Consider the following 21,580-nt stretch of genomic DNA (forward strand, 5'->3'; position numbering starts at 1 on the left):
ACAGAGCAACAGTGCATCTGCCTCGGTGGCAAAGGGCTTGTTATCATGTACAGTGTGATGACGTGTGATTAGACTTTTGTTTTAACTCTTTGTTATCTCAGCACCTAGTTACCCACTGTGTAGAGAGATAATTAATCACAACCTATTTATAGTGTGACCTTTGACCTGTTGTGGAAGGTGAAGTAGCCTAAATTAAGTTACTCAAGTATTTAGTTGAATATTTCCATTTTATTTTTCTACTCCACTATAACCCAGAGGGAAATATTGCACATCTACTTTGTATTTACTACATGTATTTGGAAGTTATTGTTAGTAATAATACAATTAAATGCAATGTTTTTTTTCTCTGTTATTAGAGGCTTCCTGTAGCATCTGCTGAAGTTTATGCCCTTGTCATTGCAGAATGAAGTCCTGTGAAGAGCAAATCACTATTTATTTTGTTTTAATTTGATTAATCTCCATCAAAATTCACTGCACTTTGACTCATAGATTCTAATTCTACACACAAAACTCATTTTCCATCCATATTATCATCATATACAATATGATTCACTGCAGCTGTAGCCTAAAACAGTAAATAAAGAGTATTTTGGCAGCTCAATTCAAACCCACAGATTTTTTTTTTCATACAGCTTGAGGCAAGCTTGATTTGTTTGGATGAACAGAGGGCGTAGCCTGCTCCTAGCCAGCCTTACTAATTAGTGTTCACTACTGCATACTGTGATGACATCCCTTTTGAAATAAGTAATGAACAGTAAGCAGCACAGGCCTATCTATACACTGTAGGCCTACTGCTGTATGTTTACTGTACAGTTTTACATCTCAAGGTCACACAAACCCTGTTGCCTCTCATTAGCAGCTGTCCATGGGGCTGCAGTGCCAACTGCTGGTTGTGGTCATGGCATGCTGCATTCATGGCTCGTCTCACATACTGGGATGTTTGGTATATGTCTGCATCAACACCACTTGATAGCTGGCTGTAGAGAACTTGTGGGACAGGACCGCCATGCTCTGAGAATCACACTCTGTAATCTATACAACCAAAGTGGTAATACTGATACAACTGGTTCCTGTTAATGTGGATACAGTGGTTCCTGGTTTGAGCCCTGGGGTGGGGTATTCCCTCTGTGCAGACTCCCCACCCAGGTTGGATCCAGAACCTGCTTGCTGTGAGGTGACAATGCTGACCACCGCACCACCATGCCACCATATATTTGTGCATGAACCTGAAATGTTGAAACATTTGCTTTATAGATGTTCACATTCTTTTAATTTTGGACATTCGGAAATGTATGTCTTAAGGAATACTGGTCAGTTTATTTAAAGTTAATCTCTATGTGTTATTGTTTATTTTGAAAGCAATGATAAATGTCATGATCCTGTTTGATAAAGGTCATATACACAAGTCTTAATTTGATAAATCAATGCTGTCTCTGTAACGTGAAAATAATAAGTTAAATAAGTTTAACCACTATAACAAATAACAAATCATATCGTGATTTGTCTACTACTGATTTCAAAATTTCTCTTTTTTATGTCCTTAATTTTTAATTTTAGTCTGTCATTTGTCTTTTTTGACAATTTACTTTCTTAAAGAAAACACAGCTCAACATTTGACATGCAACTTGATGTATAACTGCTGTGCACTTTAAAACATGTAGGGTATTAGCCTAGCTGAAATGGTTGACTGTGAATGGGACAGTCTGATTATTAAAAGTACTTTTATTCAAATTATTGAATAAAATATCTAAAACTACACCAAACACAAATTGATCGCCTGATGCTCACTTTACTTGTCACGTCAGAAATTGCTATAGCAATGTTTCATAGTTTTAATTGGTTCTTACACCCTCCTGCTTCATTTAGTAAAAGTATACCTTCATGGATTTGGTGAAACATTCTTTTTTGGAGTCAGAAGCAAAGTTTCAGCATTTTACAGTTACATGTTCTGGGTCCATGTACACTATCCGACATATTTGGTGTCTTTTTCTAAGTTTTGGGGGTCAATCTTTTCAATAAAACACTTTTTAAGAGGATATTCCGATGTATTACACTTGTACTTGGGGCACTACTAGCCAACAACCAATTATTTTGCCAAATTTTCCACTTACAGTTTGTGCCACACTGCTCTGATGGGTGTATCCGCATCTAAACTGGATATAAATTATTCTGTATATATCTAGTATCTGTAACATCATAATTTGGTGTAAGTTTGAGAGTTATGTAGGGGATTGTATTGAAGAGGAGTGCAGAGTATGTGTGAGCTGACTGGTTCTATTAGCAACATTTTTTTAAATTGCAAAAGCAATATGAAATGATGTGCCTCATGATGATGTACCAGAAAAGGCATCCTGTACATCTTAGATGGGATATGAAACACATATGGTGCAATGGTGGAAACTTCTATTTGTTACAGCCAAAAACATTATGGGATATCAGTGGTGATTGTGTTTTATGGGTCCAGTCTCTGGACCCAGGTCAGAATTTTCACTAACTGCTACTACCCAAGGTGCAAATTCTAGTTTGGTATTAAGGAAAACTCTTAAGCTCACAATGCTATTTCAATAAAATAGCTCTTCCCAAGTGGCAGCTTAACAGATAACAACCCTCAATGGCACCAACAGTTAAACCAAAGAATGAAAAACCTAAGGTCTTACTCTGAGTGCTGATATGCATCATGGTTTCCATGGACAAACAAATTTATATGTGCAGAAAACTGAATAAAAATATGCTTTATAACCTCATTTTACTGACTTTGGATTCACAAAAAGGTCATTTTGGGGTCAGGGTGCCCCCAAATTGCACTTATACATTTAGAACAGGTAATATCTGATGATTATTTGTTAAATAACATCCTAAAAAACTATAATGTCTAGACATTAAGTAGCCTATATAAAAATATCATGCAGAAGCTGAGATCTGCACTTGTTTGTGTGACGCTTCTTTGGACCCCTGAATTTACCTTGATCCACAAAAATAATGGTATACTTTAAATGTGTTATTTAGTTGTGCCAAGAGATCACAATGAATGATTACTGTTGCAATCTTCCCCGGCTGGATCAAACCACAGATTCACTGGACTACACTATACTAGGACCTGGAGGACACCTGCGTTTTCCCACCTGCACCTCAAGCGGCTTAAATCCGAGAGGACGTGAACTCAGCATTTCCCACAGCCTGTAAGAGTGTCAGTGAACATGGAGCGGCGCTGTAACCAAGCGGTATTTCTGGTGGAGGATAAACCCCTGGAGGGAGAGAGCTAGAGAGAGGCAGAGACAGGGGGAGAGCTGTTCCCTCTCCTCCTCTATCCGTGTCTCCGCCGTGCACAGCGGACTCTCTCCTGTCTCTGCCTCGCAGTGAGCAGGTGTGTGTGCACCGACTGTCCGCTCAAGCTTTTCACACTTCCACCACATTTGGGAGCGATTTTGGATACTAAACCGAGGCGGCAACTCACACTGGAAGTAGGCTGCCCGCTGTCCACCCCGGCTGAGAGGATGTTGCAGTGATAGACAGCAGAGCAGCTTCTCCACTGTATCGCACTCAGCCGGCATCGTCAGCTGTTGCTCTAGCAGAGAGTGAAGAGTCGGGAGCAACAGAGGAAAAGGCCAAACTATGCGACTGACTTTCTGCCGGTAACCGTTTTCCACCATAAGTCGACCGGGGAGCGGATGCGAGCAGAGGTTGCCAACGAGCCTCTGACTATTTTCTGCCCTTTGTCGGTGCCGGAGGAGCTGTGCCAATGGAGAAAGCGACTCCGCCGCCCCAGCCCCAGCTCCAGCTGTCGATAGCGAAGACTGAAAGTCCAGCGGAGGACATCTCCGGGCTGACTGACGAGGAGCTGCTCAAGTGGACCAAGGAGGATCTGGTGCGGCGGCTGAGGCGCTCCGAGGCCGACAAGATGAGCGTGATTCTGGACCACGGGAATCTCATCCGAGAGGTCAATCGCAGCCTCCAGCTGCACTTGAACGAGATCAGGGGGCTGAAGGTGAGGGGGCGCGCATCGGTGAGGGATGAGATCATAGGTTTTGGAGCGCACCTGAGAGCGCGCATAGCAGGAGGGATGTTCTGCTGTGGAGAGAGCGCCTCTGCAAACGTGGTGTGAGAATAGATGGTATCATTGAAGTTCAGTGTGCCATTGTGTAGGCCTGTGTGAGAATCTGATGGGGATGAATGCAGACCCGTGTGCACAGGCTTGTTGGGCATGCTTAACCTAAAGCAGGGCTAGAGTTGTAATTTAAGTTTTGCCAGAAATGTGGGAAATTCAATGTTTTAAAAATGAAAGAGAGTTTAATTGACAAGGGAAAGCAAACTGCATCCCTACAACTCAACATATAAAGTACAGTACAGGCCAATGAGGCAGACATTCATCCGCCTAATACTGAAGGGGAGGGCATGTCTCTCTGATCATATGCCAGTGCTCAAATCTGGCATCCAGATCTCCCCCTGTCTGAGCTACACACCTCACATTCCTAGACAATCCCTGCACATAAATCTTCAGCATGTGCAGCACAATTTGCCTCAAGAACGTGGCATTTGCTTTGAAAGTATTTGCAGGCATTCTCCTTTTTCAGTGACCTTTCTACTGCTTCTATTTTCTGCACTGCTAATAAGAAGAATGTGACACAAATGTCCACAATATTTACAGCTAAAGCTGAGACCCAGCCTGAGGTAGCCTCAGATGAAACACATGGGGATCATTTGCCTTTCTCGGAGACCTCGTCACCTCTCCACCCATCCTATCCGAGCTGCCTAATTACACAGGAAAGAGCTGGAGGGTAAGAGAGTGGGAGAGGGGGGGGGGGGAGAAGAGAAGAGAAGGAGCTCTCGGGGAGGTGAAGGAGGGATGTTTAAGTAAACGTTGCTGGGTGTAAAATGTTCGTGGCGTGTGATTTCACTGCTGTAACCCAGTCTTATTTCTGTGTGTGGCCTCTCTATCTCCTGCAGAGCATTCTAGTCTACATTATGTACTTCACATTGAATGGCACACAGTGAGTCAGTGCTTTTGTGGGAAAGACAGAGAGGATTAGGATTTCATTTCATTATGACTGCATACAGCGTTTGACTGATATCTAAGAGAGCGGTGAAATGGATTGAAATCGGACAATGGTTCCTGCGATTTAGCTGGAGTTAAATCAATAGAAGACAAATTATTTTGTTTTGTACCAAATCAAAAGCACATTAATGTTCTTTCTGCTCTGATCAGCATTGTCATATTTTATGAAGCTTCTTAATGCCTAGGCCTCAGTTTAACCCCATCTCTCTTTTCCTCTTGTTTTTCCTCTCTCTTCCTGTCAGGATATTAACCAGAAGCTGCAGGAGGACAACCGTGAGCTGCGGGACTTGTGCTGCTTCCTGGATGACGACCGCCAGAAAGGCAAACGTGTGTCCAGGGAGTGGCAGCGCTTGGGACGCTACAGTGCCAGCATCATGCGCAAAGAGGTGACCCTCTATCTCCAGAAACTCAAGGAGCTGGAGCTTCGACAGGAGGAGGTTATCCGGGAGAACCTGGAGCTGAAGGAGCTCTGCCTGCTGCTGGATGAGGAGAAGGGGGTGGTAGGTGGAGGAAGTGGCAGCGGAGGAAGCGTAGGGGGAGGGAGTGTAGGCGTGGGAGGGTGCCGCAACTCCATAGACAGCCAGAGTAGTTTGCTGCTGGTGCCCGGGCAGGGGCTCCTGATGAGAGACGTGGGTGACGGGAGCAGCACCTCCAGTGCCGGGAGCGCTGACAGCTCCGATCACCCTCACCACAAGCAGCCTCACCTGGCTCCAGGCGTGGGTGGGGTTGGTAGTGGTGGGGAGAAAGGGAGCCCCGAGCTTGTGCACAAACCCAGGTGTAGCAGCATCAGTGGAATAGGAGGCGGAAGTGGAGGAGACAGGGATGTGTCCAGCCCCGAGCACCCTGCTGGGCGCCACCGGAGTACAAGCCTGGAGTATCCATACACCTTGCCTCAGCTGTGCAGGCCCCGCTGTGGCTCCATATCCGTGCCTGACCACAGTCGAGTGATGCGGGGCCTCAGCCCGGAAAAGTATGGTAGGAACGTGGGCCGACGCAGTCCAGAGCAGCACCCCAAGCACCACAGCTCGGATCTCCTCCTGGGCCAGAGGCAGCACTTCCCGGGTCAGGGAGGCAGTGGGGAGCTCTATCAGAGGCACAACAGGAGCAGCATTAGCAGTTTAGGCTGTGGGAGCCCAGAGCCCAGGCAGGCACATTTAGGGGCCACTGAGCACCATGAAAAGGGCTGCGTGGTCCAGGGGGGCAGCCCTGAAACTCATAGGCACCAGTACAGTATGAGCCCCGACCATGTGAAGTTTGGCAGCCCTGTGAGAGACGGGCAGAGGAGGCCGGCCGGAGACGAGCTGTCGCCACACCATCGGAGCATCTACAATGGCATGAATGGTAAGTTTGAGCATATGAGTGCATGTAATGTGATCATCCTGTGGTTTCTAACATCTTATAAAATATTCCCATGCACACAACCCCTGGAATTCAGTGGGTGAAACTGTGCAACATATTTCACACTTTAAACTTACCTAAAGCATCTACAGCAGGGTGAAGACAGTGATATTCTCTGTGAAAACTGTGAAAATTAAAAAAATACTTGCTGTGTGAGATGCGATTGGAATGCACTTATTTGATTGAGAAAACACAGATGCTCTTCCTCAATGTGACTGTTGCAAAATTTACAGCATTATTGATTTTCTTGGCGTCTCGAGAGGAATGTGGGTTGGCTCAGCAGATGAGAGACAAAATAAGGGATTCAGATTATTTTATTATTTTACATGTTCTGTATCCAAGTCGAACAGATTCGACTCAAATGAACCGTGCTCAGACATCAGTGTGTGGTGTAGCGTTGCAACACAGATGCACCTCTCAGACGATGAATTACCCCCTAAGTCTTTGCTGCAGCCGTGCCCGTCTCAGTGAGATCAGTGAGAGTTAAGGATGTCAGAGAGAAGGAGGAATATCAAAGTACCAACTTGGCTGCTGTTTAAATACCCCACAGTGGCTGATAATGATTTCTGGAATCCGAGGGGAAAAAAAGTGCTGAGTGGCACAGAGCTGGCAGAAGCTAAAGGACAAATTCCTCAAGGTGAAATATCTGTCTGAGTTTGCAATACGAGGCTGAAATTACAAGAGAAACAGAAAGAGTGTACACAGGGCAGAGTATATGTGTATATATGCCACCACTTATGTGCTATTGCATTGATATGATTAGTTATTATTACAAAGCAAAGACACAAATGACTGTTTACAGAGTGAGGTATTTGTACTGACATTAGGATGACCTTAAAGGGGCACTCCACAGATTTTACACATGATGATGAGTTCACTGGTCACAGGGAGCACAACGCAGCCTGTGAAATCAGTTGTATAATGTAATCTGTGGCTCTGCAGGAGCTTCGTCAAGTCTGAGGAAAAAAAGCCCCGGTGATGTAATTATGATGTCATCAGGGTTATCTCAGTCTGTTGGTCTGGAAACTGAAAAATGTCAGAGAGACTGTTACAGAGTAGTTACAGTTTTGTATTTATCATCAGTTTTTATATGGTTTTTAATTTCTGTTTTCAATTAAGTTTCTTTACAGTTGGCTTCCAGGGTGCATATGCCGTTTCAGTTTAGTTTTTAGTGTATACAAATGTTTAATTTTAGTTTTGTTTTGTAAGTTTCAGTGTTAGTTTTAGTTTGCTTATTATACTATAAGGAGGTATTTGTCAGGGCACGATTTAAGAAGTTCAAAATAGGTGTTACAATACAATAGGGCTGCAGCTAACGATTATTTTCATCGTCGACTAATCTGTCGATTATTTCTTCGATTGGTCGACTGATCATTTTATTGAAAAATGTGTTAAAATGTTGAAAAATGTCGGTCTGTCCCTCCCAAACCCCAAAATTATGTCATCTAATGTCTTGTTTCATACTCATGCCAAAGGGTTTTAGTTCACCTTCATGGGAGAGTTTGTAAAGCTGCCAATATTTGAACGTAAGAAGCTGCAGTAAGAGTATTTTGAGGTATTTTTATAGTACTTTTCTATGAAAAATGATTCAAACCGATTAGTCGACTACTAAAATAGTCACAATTATTTTAATAGTCGATTAGTCATCGATTAGTTGACCAATCGTTGCAGCCCTACAGTACAAACACTTTGTAAAGGAAATTGACTCAGTCACGTAGACATCCTATTCTTAATAACAATGCAATGTATTCTCATACTACAGTTTGTATGATATCTAATGAATAGGAGCCCCATGAATGGCGTTAGGTACTTAACATAATGTTACATAGGTTAAGTTTAGGCAAGCAGAGTCACTTTGGTGAGGTGTAAGAAATGAAACACAGCTGGGTGTCTTTAATTTTAGGCAAGTATAGTTACGTAGGTTAGGGTTAGGAAAAGACACGGTGATGACGAACATTAAAGTCACTTGGTTTCACACATTTCCAAACACCATCAGCCTTCCCCATTTCTGGCTCTTAAACTCTTCCTTTTGATGCCAAACCATGAATGTAATCGTCAACACAATCTGTTCATCAGAGGGAGGAGATTCTGCCGAACGTGTAGGTTTTGTGTTTGTGGTGTCAAAATTGTGAGCTTATGGACAAATTGTACTGCATTATTTTATTTATAGGCATATATGCAAACAGTGCATTAGAACAGCCTGACCAAGACTTCCTCAGGTTAGTTTTGTTGACAAAGATTAAAACTAAAGACATTTCCTGTATGTTTTTATTTTATAAGTAGTTTTGTAACTATTCTCCACAATTTTGTTTCAGATAGTTTTCATTTTTTCCAGAGTCTAGTTTTGGTTTTTATTTCAGTTAGCTGAAATATTTACATTTAGTCAACTATGATAATCTTCTTACCAACTGAAGTTGTGGAGTTTGTAAAACATAGGTATCTAACAGACAGGGATGGTCTAACTAAGATACAGTATTGAGCAGCATTATGGGAAATGTAGTGAGGCTGCCCCATCAAAGTTGAAGGTTTGAATAATCAGTTAGAGACGCCCCAGTTGACTAAGATTTCTCCAAGTCCAGCAGGGCTTTTTTTTTGGTCAGGAAGCGTACTTCTTGGGTCGTCATAGTTCCCAGATTTAGCTGCCGATTGAGTGCTCTTTGCTTTCATTCTGCTCCCTGATACAGACAGCTGCAGACCCAGAGCCAGGGTCAGTCTGTGTTAGATGGAAGCAGAAAAGAGAGGCTTTGCCTGGTCAGGCTCCGAGCTAACATTATTTTCTGCCTTCTGTGAAGTTAGCCTGCATTAGCTCAGGGGCCCAACTCAGTGTCACCCAGAATGTTGCAAATCCTGTTCAAAATCTCAAACGCTGTATGGAAAAAGAGTAACGATTAATTGAATATTTGTATTAAACTGCCAAATCTGTTTAGACTGATATAATTCTGAGTCAGGTACAGCCCTAAAATGAAGTGTTTTTGGGGTTTGACCTGTACGCTTTAATTGTAACCATTATTTTGTTAACTGTCCTTTGAGACCCCCCCCACAACTTTATCAAATTAAAACACTAAATTGCTGAAGCAGAAGAATTACAATACAGCCACTGCAGCCTCAGACATTACAGTCTGGTAGTAAACATGCTCTCTCTCCAGCCATTTTGCAATCTCTGCTGATTGCACCGGATTATCATAAAGACACACACACAACTTTGATTTGGATCATCGTTCTGTTTCTATTTGAGCTTTTTCCTCTGCGCTCTGTGGCTCTATGAGAGATTTCAATCTTGATGTAACCTGAAACCCATATGATGTCTGCAAAAGGCCACGCCACATTAATGCCTCACAAATCCTTAATTGGAAAATGTTGTGAGTGCACGGGGCGCTCGCTGGCCCCCGAGCCTGGTGGTTTGCCAACTGTGGCATAACTGTTGTGAACTTAGCTCGAAGGGAAATGCATGCACCAAATAGCCTTTAACCAGGTTCATAAAAACTTCATTAAGCATGTGCGTGTTGCTATAGAGTCATATTAGTATATCATGATAGTTGTCTGTCAGAATGGCTATTTGTCTCTATCATGAATGTCCCCACAGGGCTGCTATGCCTTCGCTGACCTGACAAGGACGCTAACTTCAAGTGTCACAACTGTATTTACAGTTAGATCAAGACATGTAATCAAGACTTAGCTGGAGGTGGAAGATTTTGCTTTTATGTTAAATAATTGCATCACATCACAGAAAGGCTGTGTATTGGTGTGAAATTTTGCCGACAGATTAAAACACACAAACGCTGCAGAAATGAGTGCATGAACAGATAGCCTGCTGCGAGGTAGGGGAAGTAAAGAGAGCAGCTTTGTGGCCGTGTCCGTGTGTGACATCCACTGACCCATCCTTACTGCCATGTCCTTTTTTGGACGAAGAGGGAATTTAATTCCTGTGACGATGTAGTACACTCCACTCACTTGGATTATCCTCTAAGCCTTTTGCACAGTATTATTTCATTTTTTTATGTACTTGCGTGTGTGCTTGTGTGTGTATGTGATTTGGGTGGATGTGCCACAGTGTCCCATCCTGGGTCACTGCAGCAGTGTTTTATTCAGACAAATGAAAGTCTCATGTTCATGTGCCACTAGACAGCACTGAGGCTCAGGCCATTTAAATTCCTGACAAAATCCAAAATGAAAGCAAAACATCACTGACCTCTGCAGCCTTTTAATATAAACTGCTTTTGCATCTTTTGGGAAGCTTATCACACATATTCTGTTATGTTTGAATCACGGAGAAGGGTATAACAAAAAAAAAAAAAAATGATGAGAAGCATTCTTAGTTTTGATTTGAGCCCAGTTTTCTGCCAGAAAAAAAACAAACAAAAAAACCCCTCTCATCTCAACAATACATAATCCACAGGACGGCTCCTAGCTCAGCGAATAGATTGTCCACCCCATGTTGGCTGAAGTCCTTCGCAGCAGCGTGGATTCGATTCCAACTTGTGGCCCTTTGCTTTGTGTCATCCTCATTCTCTCACGCCCTTTTCTGTTGCTGTCTTGCTGCGCTGTAATAACGAGAATAAAAGCCCATGATCCAGAAAATAATTAATTCATGTATGTAAAAGGCATTTAGAAAGTTAAGGCATAAAAATAACTGCATGTCAATTTGGAATTTTATACGTTCCTGGATGGCAATATTGTCTTGCCTACATATAACGATGGGCCTGTAAAGCCTGTATGTGACCCAGTACAAATAAAAAAAGAAACCTTCAGTTCAGTTGTGACCCAGATCAAATCCGTCCATCTTGCCATGTGATAGATTCCCTCTCAGTCAAAGATAATCAGCCATGAACACTGTAGTCTCCTGACCCAGACTGTTTGCTAAGCCTGTAGGATCTCTGCACTGCAGAGGGTCTTTTTCAAAAAGAGGAGAGACTTAATCATGTTTTCTGCTTTAGCAATCACAAGTTCTGCATATTAGCTTAAGCTGCTCAGATGATCGGGAGGAGAAAAAAAAGGCCGCATGGGAAAAAAAAGACATTACAGTGTGTGGGAGAACCTCTGCCCTTGTGATGCCAATGAATGCCACACACACACACACACACACACACACACACGAAGCCCCACCCCCTTGCACACATATGGTTTGTATGTATTAACTTTACAAAGATTACAGCAGCAGGTTTACCACTCCAACTTCCTAGTTATTTTTGGAACTATGGGCTCTTGATTTCACACAGAGACACGCTACAACAAGCAAAGCGCCTTTAGCAAGCCGCTCTGGGAGCTTGTGCCTAAAGTTTAACAAGGTTGAAGTGTAGGCGCTACATGCTGTGATGAATACCCACGTGGGAAACAAGCCAGGCAGCCGGGCACGGAAAACAAAATTGAGGGAGAAACAATATTGTGTGTTTCTGAATTCCCTGAACTGTACAACAAATTTGCTCTTGTATGGAGACCTCAGGAGGAAAGCCGTCTTGGACACACATTTCCAACCATCAGGTGTGTTTCAGCAGATAGCTTGTAGGTATATGTGTCGCCTATGTGACAAACATAGCTCAGTTTTGTTAGACTGTTTACAAAGTGTCCTCCCTCAATAGCTCTACAGACCTACTGACGTTTCTTTTCTGAGGTCAACAACTGCTGTCAACAGCAAGATGACATAATCCTGCTAGAAATATATATAAAAAAAATCTACCTATTTTGCTCTACGCAACTTGTCAGATGTGCGCTTAACCCAGCAGTGAGTGCAGCTCAACTCATATTGTGTCTGAAAGGGCCTTTACTCTGTGAGTTGGTTGAAAACTCTGTCTCTGGCTGAGTCCTTTTAAAATGGGAACTATATTTCAGTCAGGAACATTTTAATCAAAGAAAACTCTATTTCCATTTGCAGTATTATATTTAGCAGTATGACTCTGTTCTGAGAGAGCACACCTCTCTGCCCTTCCATGTGCAAACAAGGAAAGCCCAAGGCAGAGAGAGCAAACCTCCCTGCCCTTCCATGCGCCTACGTGGAAAACCCAATGCAGAGAGAGCAGCATCAAAGACCCCTCAGGAACAGAACAGAGCAGCATCAATGACAAACAGAATTGACATTGATAAGTCAGACACAGCGTGAAAAGGAGGAGCTGGGGTGGAGGCGGCTTGCAAGGCGGCTGCAGAGCAGTTTAAATAGGGCACCCTGAATGAGATTTACCAATTGGTCGCATAGAAAGGAATCATGTGATCTATCAGCTGATCCATCAGTTGATTGGGCTGTTTGAGATCAGCTGATGTAGCTGGGATGTGAGCTGATCGACATTGTGTCCTGTCTGAACTAACGCTGTGCTCAGTTAAAAGATCTTACATAATATGCGACTAATGGCTACATATGATGCTAAAAGACTAGACAACCACACTAATACATTTTTGCTTTAAAACATATAACAATGTCTATGTTTACACCTAGCATCCTCATTACTCTGGCGTATGGGAACATCTTTGAAAACACTGCTCACTCTGTTTTAGTTAGAAAACTCTGGGGTTGGGTTTAAGTCTGGACGGGTGGAAATGGACACTTTTGAAAACAATAAAGCAGACACCCAAGTTCACATTCTGATTGGGTCTTATCAGCCAAAACATTTTAGCTAGGTCTACATACCTTTTGTGATTTTATCCTTCTTGTGTGGGTACAACTTTCCCATTGCCATGCCTCCTCCAGCAATGGGTAATGCTCCTGGCTCTTATATGTTGACATGTTTGCTTTGTAACGATTCCCAATCTGTATTCTGCCACCTTGACTGCTTTGTATTCGTGTTACCTTTTTTAACAGTTTCACCTTTTCGTCAGTCCAAGCAAAGAAATCTCTGGTCTTACTTTTGGTCATCTCTGCAGTATGTTCTGTAATTAAGCAACTAACCACAGAGGAAACAATGTGCTCGCCCAGTGCATATAAGTTGTCACGTGATATACGTTTTCAGGTGTGATGGAGACAAATTCTGACACAGTGCTAAAACGGTGGTGTGTATGGAGATTGTTTTCGTTTTAAAATGCTGTTTTAAAATGAAAACACTTCGAAAAGGTCCGCCAGTGATGTGCTCCTTGGCCTTGGTAAGCTATTTAGCTGGGCATGCTAAGGGGCTGTACGCATGTCGTGTCTGTAACTGCCTAGAAAACACGAGGTCGGGCGCTGGGTGCTGCTGTTGTGCCTTTTCTGTGAGAGCAGCAGGTTTTGCCTGAGGTTTCTAAGCAACCTTAACAAGCACCGTATCATTGCCTATTTACCTGAAATCCTGAGTGCAGAGCTGATCTTCTTCCAGGCGCTGTTTGTGTGTGGGCCTATTGTTCATGGGACAGATGTAAAGCTCTGGCAGCTCTGCACTAAAATGCTTAAATTCTCCATATTTATCACAGACTGATATTTATGGAAGAAAGGAAAGATGTCTGTCGGCTATGATTGATTGGTCAAGTTGAACTCTGTTTATCTCAGGGTGCAGCTGTCCCTGAAAAAACAGGTGCTCAGGAATGCATGCCTGCCGGAATCTACACTGAAAACTCTTACTCTTAACTTTACTCTGGTTATGGAAAGAGAATCAAAGAAACAACCACCGAACTACTACATACTACTTCAGCATGTGGAGAAATGCAAAGCCTGACAGGCCTGCCATGTGGTTACAGTGGCTAAGCTATGATTTGACAATCATTGTTTGGGGGGCGGGTTTAGTTTTAGTCAGTTAAACAAATATATTTATTCAGAGACTGTATCTTTGAGAGAAGTGTCTCGTGAGCTTTTGCCTCTCCATGTCTAAATCAACTTAATGAGAACTGACAAACACTGGCAGCATAATTCTCCATTCTTGAGCATTTTGTGCTGTTTTATCTGATCGAATTAGCAAAGATCATCCCATTGTCTCATTCGCTCTCATTCTATTAATCTATAATTGTTGCATCAGTTCAGACCATCCAGCTCCTCTGGCTGTTGTTTGGAAGTGCTGCTGCCTGTCTCCAACAGGAAATCATCACTGAAGCTGTGGCCTCAGATAATGTTCTCCCTCTCCACTGTCACTGTGAAAGCCTGGCTATCGCTCTCCCTCTTCTTCCTCTCTCTTGTCTTTCTCCCTCCTTCCATCCTAATTGGCTGCCAGTGTGAACAACCAGCTGTCGGACAGAGAGAAAACTCTGATTACAAAGCCCTCTTTCCGGAGGAGGCTGGAGGATGTACTGTTTGCCAGGCTGAGCTGAGGAAAGAGGGTTGAGGAAGTGTTTGAGTGGATTACTGGCTGTTTTTTTCCTCTCCTTCTCTGTCTCTTTCTGTCTTCCTCTCTGCAGCCCATCTTCTCCTCTTCCTCTGACTCCACTCTGCCCTCTTCTTCCTTGCTGGTTTGCCAGAGCGATGGATGGAAAGCATCCCCTTGACAAATTGTGAAATCTCACAGCCTTAGCAGCATGAAGAAACTCAAATGTTTGTCACAGCTGCTTGGCATGAAAAGATTTAGGGGAGCATTAGGCTGCTGTAATTCAAATGGATCAGTATTATTACCAGATAACCTCATCTGAACTGACAACCATCCCAGCTTTTCCCTTTCCTTGCTAGTTCAACTTACCAAAGTGGCATGATGTTGCACAGATTAACTTGTTCACATACATAATTCTGTATTTAAATGAAGACTATTACAGACACTATAACTGTCTGTATGAATATTTACCGCCCCTACCGGTTAGGTTTAGGAAAAGAATTGTGGTAGGGCATAATCATGTTATGCACTTAAAGGAATAGTCAGGATCATTTGATGTGGGGTTGTATGAGGTAATTAGCCATAGTCAGTGTAATACATACAGGAGATGTCTGTCGGCACGCCCTCAGTTTGGAGAAGCAGGCTGGAATATCAGCATGGAGGCTAAGGCAATGTACTGCTGTGGATGGGGTCCAGCAACAAAACATATTTTGGCACCTAAAAAAAAAATCAGTATCAGTTTAAATGTATGCTATATTTAGAGTATTTTACTTCTATACCTTACTGTCAGACAGCAGTTTCTGATGGGGAACTGAAGCTGTTCTATTGCTCTCTTCAAAGCCAGACTCCATTGAGAAAAATGATTAAACATAACTGAAAACAGGGGCTGCTGGTCTACTGCTGCCTCGATCAGTTGTTTTGTTTTGTGTTATTGTGTGACTTTGGCATTTGAAAGGGTTAGCTCAGATTCACCAAAGTCACACAATAATACAAAGAAACTAACGGATCAAAGCAGCGGTAGACCAGCAGCTTCCATGTTCAGCAAGCTAAATGGTTTTGGTCTGTGGAGTCTGGTGGCTTTGAAGAGAGCGTTGAGCCGTTAATGGCTTCCTGTTGGAACGGGCTGAGTGATGGCAAAGGTAAAGCGGTGTAAATATTCTCAATTTATTGTACACTGAATCTATATCAGATTTTTTTAGGTGGTTAAGTACGTTTTGCTGCTGCCCTGTGTCAGCACTCCTTTTGCTTCTCCAAACTGGGGGTTTACCGACAGACGTATACTGTGTGTATTCCACTTACCATGGATAACTACTTTATACAAACCCAATTCAAAAATCCGAATTATTCCTTTAAGGTAACTAGTGTGACATCATAATGTGACATTATGTAAGTAACTTAAAATAACTCAATTTTGGTTTTTACAAGGGACAGGAACCCCAGCCTCCGAGGTGAAAGCCCTGTGCTTGTTTGACCCATTGCAACCGCATGGCCTCCAATTGCAGACTTTGTCGCTCTTTGTTCTACATTACCTGACTTCCTCCTTTGCATTTTAGGAAGGAGGACAGCCTGCAGCATACAGGTCACATGATCACAGCCTCCTGGCCTCGATTGCGTGGGAATTATAACACATTACTTTTTTAATAAGTACCAAGAGTGAATGAGAATAGCGTAATAAGGGTCGTATTTTCATTCCAAAATTGGGTATTCCCTGCTTGATGTGTTTTATCAGTTAAAGAGCAGAGGAATGAGAGCAGGTTAAAGCTCCAGAGATAGTTCGAGTTAAAGCCATGAGAGACGTGTTTCTCATGTATTTATCACAACCCTGCAAAGGGGAAAATGTTGCTTTTAAATGCTATCATGGCATTTGAATCTGTAATCACACCTGAGACCAATTATCCCAAACACCCTTGCCTATAGGCCATCAGTGATTCCATTAACCAAGAAGTGCATGATTAGGCATTTTGTTTATCTACCTCTAGTGCATATCATTGTCATTTTTAATCAAGCCGCCCTCAGCTCCATCTCTTTAAAGATTGCTTCTCCGGGATGGAGCAGAGAGTCGTGTATTGCCTCTCTGCAGTGTGATACTCAAACAATGCACGCTCCTTTTTTGGGTCCCTTATCGGTAAATCCCAGTCAAATACTAAGACAACAGTAATGTCAATGGGAAATGGAGTGTGAAATGTCTCTAACAAGAGAACAAAAATTATCTTTGGCAAGCTAAATTATAAATTAGAGGGAGGCAAGGAGAATGATAATGTACTGCAGATATAACCAAGATGAACATATGTGTGCATGTGCAGCATTCTGGCACTCTGATGGATGTAAATGTTATGATTTGTTGTAACAGATCAGTATTCATGAACATGTTGAGCACTTGGCCACTGATGCACCCATACATTTCCCCCAACAAGCAGCTCCATAGCTAAATAGCTGTGTGAGTTATGACGGGGCTGCTTGGCGTGTTCAAGCATCGCTCCAGCCCAAACCCCAGAGGTATGTGACAAATGTTGCACAGTAGCCCCAGTCATCCGGTAGACACGCAAACCCAGTGGAATGGAGAACAGCCTTTGTCCTCTTACGCCGTGCCAACGGGGAACGGCCCACTGAGCTAAGAGGAAATTAGCTTGCTAGGCCAGGTAATTAACTGGAAGTTGAGTAGCTGCCATGTACGAGGGCAACACTGGGCCTGAGGGAACCTCTGTCAGTCCCAAAGTCACCAGCAGTAACCACATTTAGCGACGTTACATATACTTTAGCTGTAGCTGTGTGTCATGACGGCAGACTGAGGGCATCAGGTGATCAGGTGGGAGTGAAGGAGGTGAGTGGAGCTGGATGGATGTTGCTGAGTGCATCAGGTTCACATACAGTGTGCAGCTCTGTGTTTGGCAGCATTCAGTTGTCTTTGTGGCAGTTTTTTTTTTCAGTCATACTGACTCGCATGAATTTCATGACTTATTCAAATTAATATATATATTCAGCCTGAGTGAGTTTGCTGAGGGGCATTGACAGAATAGGAGGAGAAATGAATAGAATTATCTTCACATTACCTCACCCCCACTCAAATCAAGTCTAAGTGACTTCTGCTGAACAGCAGCCTCTGTGGCCATAAATAACATTTTTAGGATAATGGTAAAATGCTAACATAGTAGCACCAGTCGAGACCAGTCAAGAGTGATGAACTCAGTAATTCCCATGAGTACAGTGCAATAAATTTGTCCTTAATTATCATCTCTTATGAACATAGAATATCAGTAAAGCCAGCTAAATAAATCTGTAACACTGTAAATGAGCAAATTTTGATAAAGAGATGATTATTTACCCCCTTGTGATGCAGGGAAAAAACAACCATATCAGGAATCAGATCAGCATTTCCACTCTATATCTTCACTCTTCATCCATGCTATATATAAATATGTATATACAGCATGCGAGAAACTACGGATTGAATGAGCATCCCAACTAAATATTTTTATTCTATCTACAGCTTAAGACAAGTTAGGTTTAAGACTTTTTTAATGCAACTTGGATTGAAATTTAGCACCAATTTTACAATTACCAAAACTGAAGAAAAACATGAACCAGTGTCAACAAAACTGGGAAATACCTGCTGTTTGTTGGCGGGATTTCTTTGTGATTGCATGTTTCTCACTCTGCATGTGGGATTCCACTGCTTTGAACAAAATACACCGAGCCTCGCATGCATTGCCTTGTACTGGTTTCAGCCATGCCCTGAAATCTTGGTTGAATAGCCAGTTTTTGTTGAAGTTGTAGTCTTCTCCATGTCATCCAGGGTACAGTGACAGCTAGCTGCAGACTGCATTGAGCATCCTGTCTGGAAACACAATATGAGTGTTGTTGGTTCCTCTATCCTGATCTGCATGTCGTTGATGTGGCAGCCATTTGGTACATTATTTAAAAAAAAAATAGATGTTACCTTTTAGATTTTACCATTTAACATCAGAAAAAAAAATCATAAAATCCTACGTCCCATGTCTCAGCACTTTTAAGATGTTTAAAAGGTTGATTTAAGACATTTTAATATCGCTTAACATAACCTAAAGTGTAATTTGTAGGCCTATTTGTCATATTAATGATTTATTTAATAAAAAAAAAAGATACTTAGCACTGTGTGACAATATGATATTGCCACACAAAAATATAGCGATACTATTCCGTATCGATTTTTTCCCCAACTCCTACTTTTAAGACGTTTTAAGGATCCACAGGAACCTTGTCACCTCACCCCGTGTCATTGTGGGTTTTCTGCGGGTTCTATGGCTTCCTCCCACAGTCCAAAGACATGCAGGTTAAGGTTAATTGGGAGCTCTAACTTGCAGTGTGAATGTGCGCTTGAATGAATAGTTGTCTGTCTCTGTGTGTCAGTCCTGTGATAGTCTGCCGACCTCTCCAGGGTCTGCCGCTATGCCAGCTGGGATAGGCTCTAGACCATGAACTGGATAAGCGTTGAACATGTTCATAACACGTTTTTTGGGGGAGGGTCTGATGGTCATTGATATCTCATGTACTATCCCTGTGGATGACGGCAAAGTACTTTTTAAAAGCCATCACTGATGCAACCTGTGAGAGAACTGAGAACTCTTCTTCTTTCATATTCTAATTGTTTAAGTCACCGCTGATCTCCAGCAGTGACTCCGCTCCCTGTGGTGTACCAGGTGCCAAATACCATGCAAGCAAGTCTGAATAAAGGCTTTACAAATATTCATGTAATAGACATCTAAGACAAAAGTCATTTCTATAACAGATAGATTAGGTGTTCCATGTCTAAACGGGGATTATAGTTAGCTAACATTAGCCACCAGAAGCTACTGGTCATACCAGACCAGGTAAATTGGTATGGGCAAAACCCCTGTGTGCTCTGAATTCAACAAGAGTATTTAATGCATATTAATCCAACTTTAAATCCATAGGAGAAAGAATGTGTCATTTCTTCTTTAAAGGCTGCATACAGTCTTGCTTTGATGCTCAGTTAGCTTGTCTGTGGGGCCTGTCTGTTTTGCACGTGTATCGCTGATCAAGCAGCGGTGATGAGCTGCTTTGCTGCTGCCATCATGGTGATGGTTTTTACAGCCTCGCCATCTGTTAAAACAGGACTAGAAAGTGAGATAACATATCGGGAACATAACATGTCAAAAACCGCTGCTGCTGACAACATGATTATCCCTCCCTTTCACAACACCCAGGATGGAGTTATCCATTTCCTGGCGCATAAATCTCCTGCCCATATTGTGCATTATGTGCATTTGATGTAATGTTTTTACTGATGAGAATGACAGCGAGGCACGTGCGCAGCTCCCATTACCGCGGATGGATGGGCTGATCCCACAGACGTGAAATGATTGGCACCACTGTCATTATACCAGTTCTCTTTCAGAGAAGTCTTTTGGTCTGTGAGATTTCCTCTCAGAGATATTGAAATCAATTTCATTACCCCCCACTGCTCCAGACTGACTGGCTCATTTCCTTTACTGTTACAGCAAAAAGGTACATTTAATTACCTCTTTCATCTGGCTTTGTGGAGCTTAGGCTGCAGGTAAAACAGAATTGAGAGAATTCCTGGGTTGCTTTGTAGATGGCCATTTTCTGTGCTGCTTTGTTACATTTTTAATAGTTTCTCTTAATGTAGGCTGATGAATTTCCACATTCGATTGCCATTTAGCTTTATTTTGATATCTCAAGAGGAGCAATGTGTAAGATTTAAGAGGATTTAGTGGCATCTAGCGGTGAGGATTGCAGATTGCAAGCAGCTAAAACTTCCGGTTAGAATTCCTTCAGTGTTCCTCTTCAAGACAAACAGACCTGGTGAAGATTTAGACCTGTAGCATCACTGAATAAAGCAGTTTCACGTTGATAAAATCAGTGTTTCTCCTGCGCTACTCATTGTAGAGGGGCTGCTAGCTGCAGTGGCCGACATGACAGCGTGAATGGCCCTATCTAGAGCCAGTGTTTGGTTTCGTAGTAACATGGCGGTGCAACATGGCGCACTTTATAGACAAGGACTCGCTGCCTCTGTAGATATAAATGGCTCATTTTAAGGAAACAAAAACATTTATTTTCAGGTGACACTAAAGAAGACATTCTCGTTATATCATATTCCATTTCTGCCAACTAAATCCTACCATCATATTGTCACAGAATGGTCCATATGATATCCTACAAAAAAATGCATGCGAAACAGTTTGTATAATATCCTATGAATCAGCGCCCCACAAATGACGTTACATGCTTAACGTACAGTTACGTAATTAATGTCAAATTACAGCACATTCTCACTCCAACCTCGTCACATATTGATGTTTGGTCATTGACTTTCCACATCCACATACGACATGAAAGGTAGTGGTGGTGAAATCGAAGCTTCATTAAGCAGTGAACCACTTTGACACAACTGCTTCAAGAATGACACACTGCTGCGAAGAATTTCATACAGTCAGAAGAGTGACATCTGCTGGCTGTGTGTCAGAACTGCATCTAAGTGGAAGACCTCAAGACTGCCTGTAGCGAGGCGCCGCTCTCCGTAGTCACGTGATTGTGGGCATGCTGAAGCAGGGATCGAAACACTGTCTCGGACCACTTCAAAAGATCGACACTGTGTCGAGCAAACTGGCTCGAGCATAACATCACTAGTGAAAGGTACTCTGGGTGCGTCGGTTGTTGACGTTCTTAGATGCCGTGTCAAGTTCTCTTCTTTCAAGATACACTTCCGTTTTCACAGGAAATTTCACGTTTACATACAGTCACTTTAAAATTAAACGCACAACATCGGTACCACACCAAGAAAAATACGGTCAGGTTTAGACAACAAAAGGAAGTGGTTAGGTTCAGGAAAATAAGAACAGGGTTTGGCTTTGGAGTCTTACGGGACGAGAACACTTCTCTTTTGGGTTAAATTCGGTGTTTGTTGGATCCATTCACCACA

General features: G+C 42.6%; 1 protein-coding gene across 2 annotated transcripts in view; it reads left to right on the top strand.

Annotated features, from left to right (window-relative positions):
• The first annotated feature begins 3,231 nt into the window (after positions 1-3,231).
• ccdc85al (coiled-coil domain containing 85A, like) overlaps positions 3,232-21,580 on the top strand; it is a 38,834-nt gene continuing 20,485 nt past the window's right edge. For both annotated transcript variants that reach the window (XM_033623039.2, XM_033623040.2), the window contains exons 1-2: positions 3,232-3,985; positions 5,296-6,394. In XM_033623039.2, the coding sequence (XP_033478930.1) occupies positions 3,740-3,985; positions 5,296-6,394 (1,345 nt within the window). In that variant the 5' untranslated portion in view covers positions 3,232-3,739. The remainder of the gene's footprint in view (positions 3,986-5,295; positions 6,395-21,580) is intronic.

Source organism: Epinephelus lanceolatus, chromosome 3 (genome assembly GCF_041903045.1).
Source record: "Epinephelus lanceolatus isolate andai-2023 chromosome 3, ASM4190304v1, whole genome shotgun sequence".
In the NCBI taxonomy this organism is placed as follows: domain Eukaryota; kingdom Metazoa; phylum Chordata; class Actinopteri; order Perciformes; family Serranidae; genus Epinephelus; species Epinephelus lanceolatus.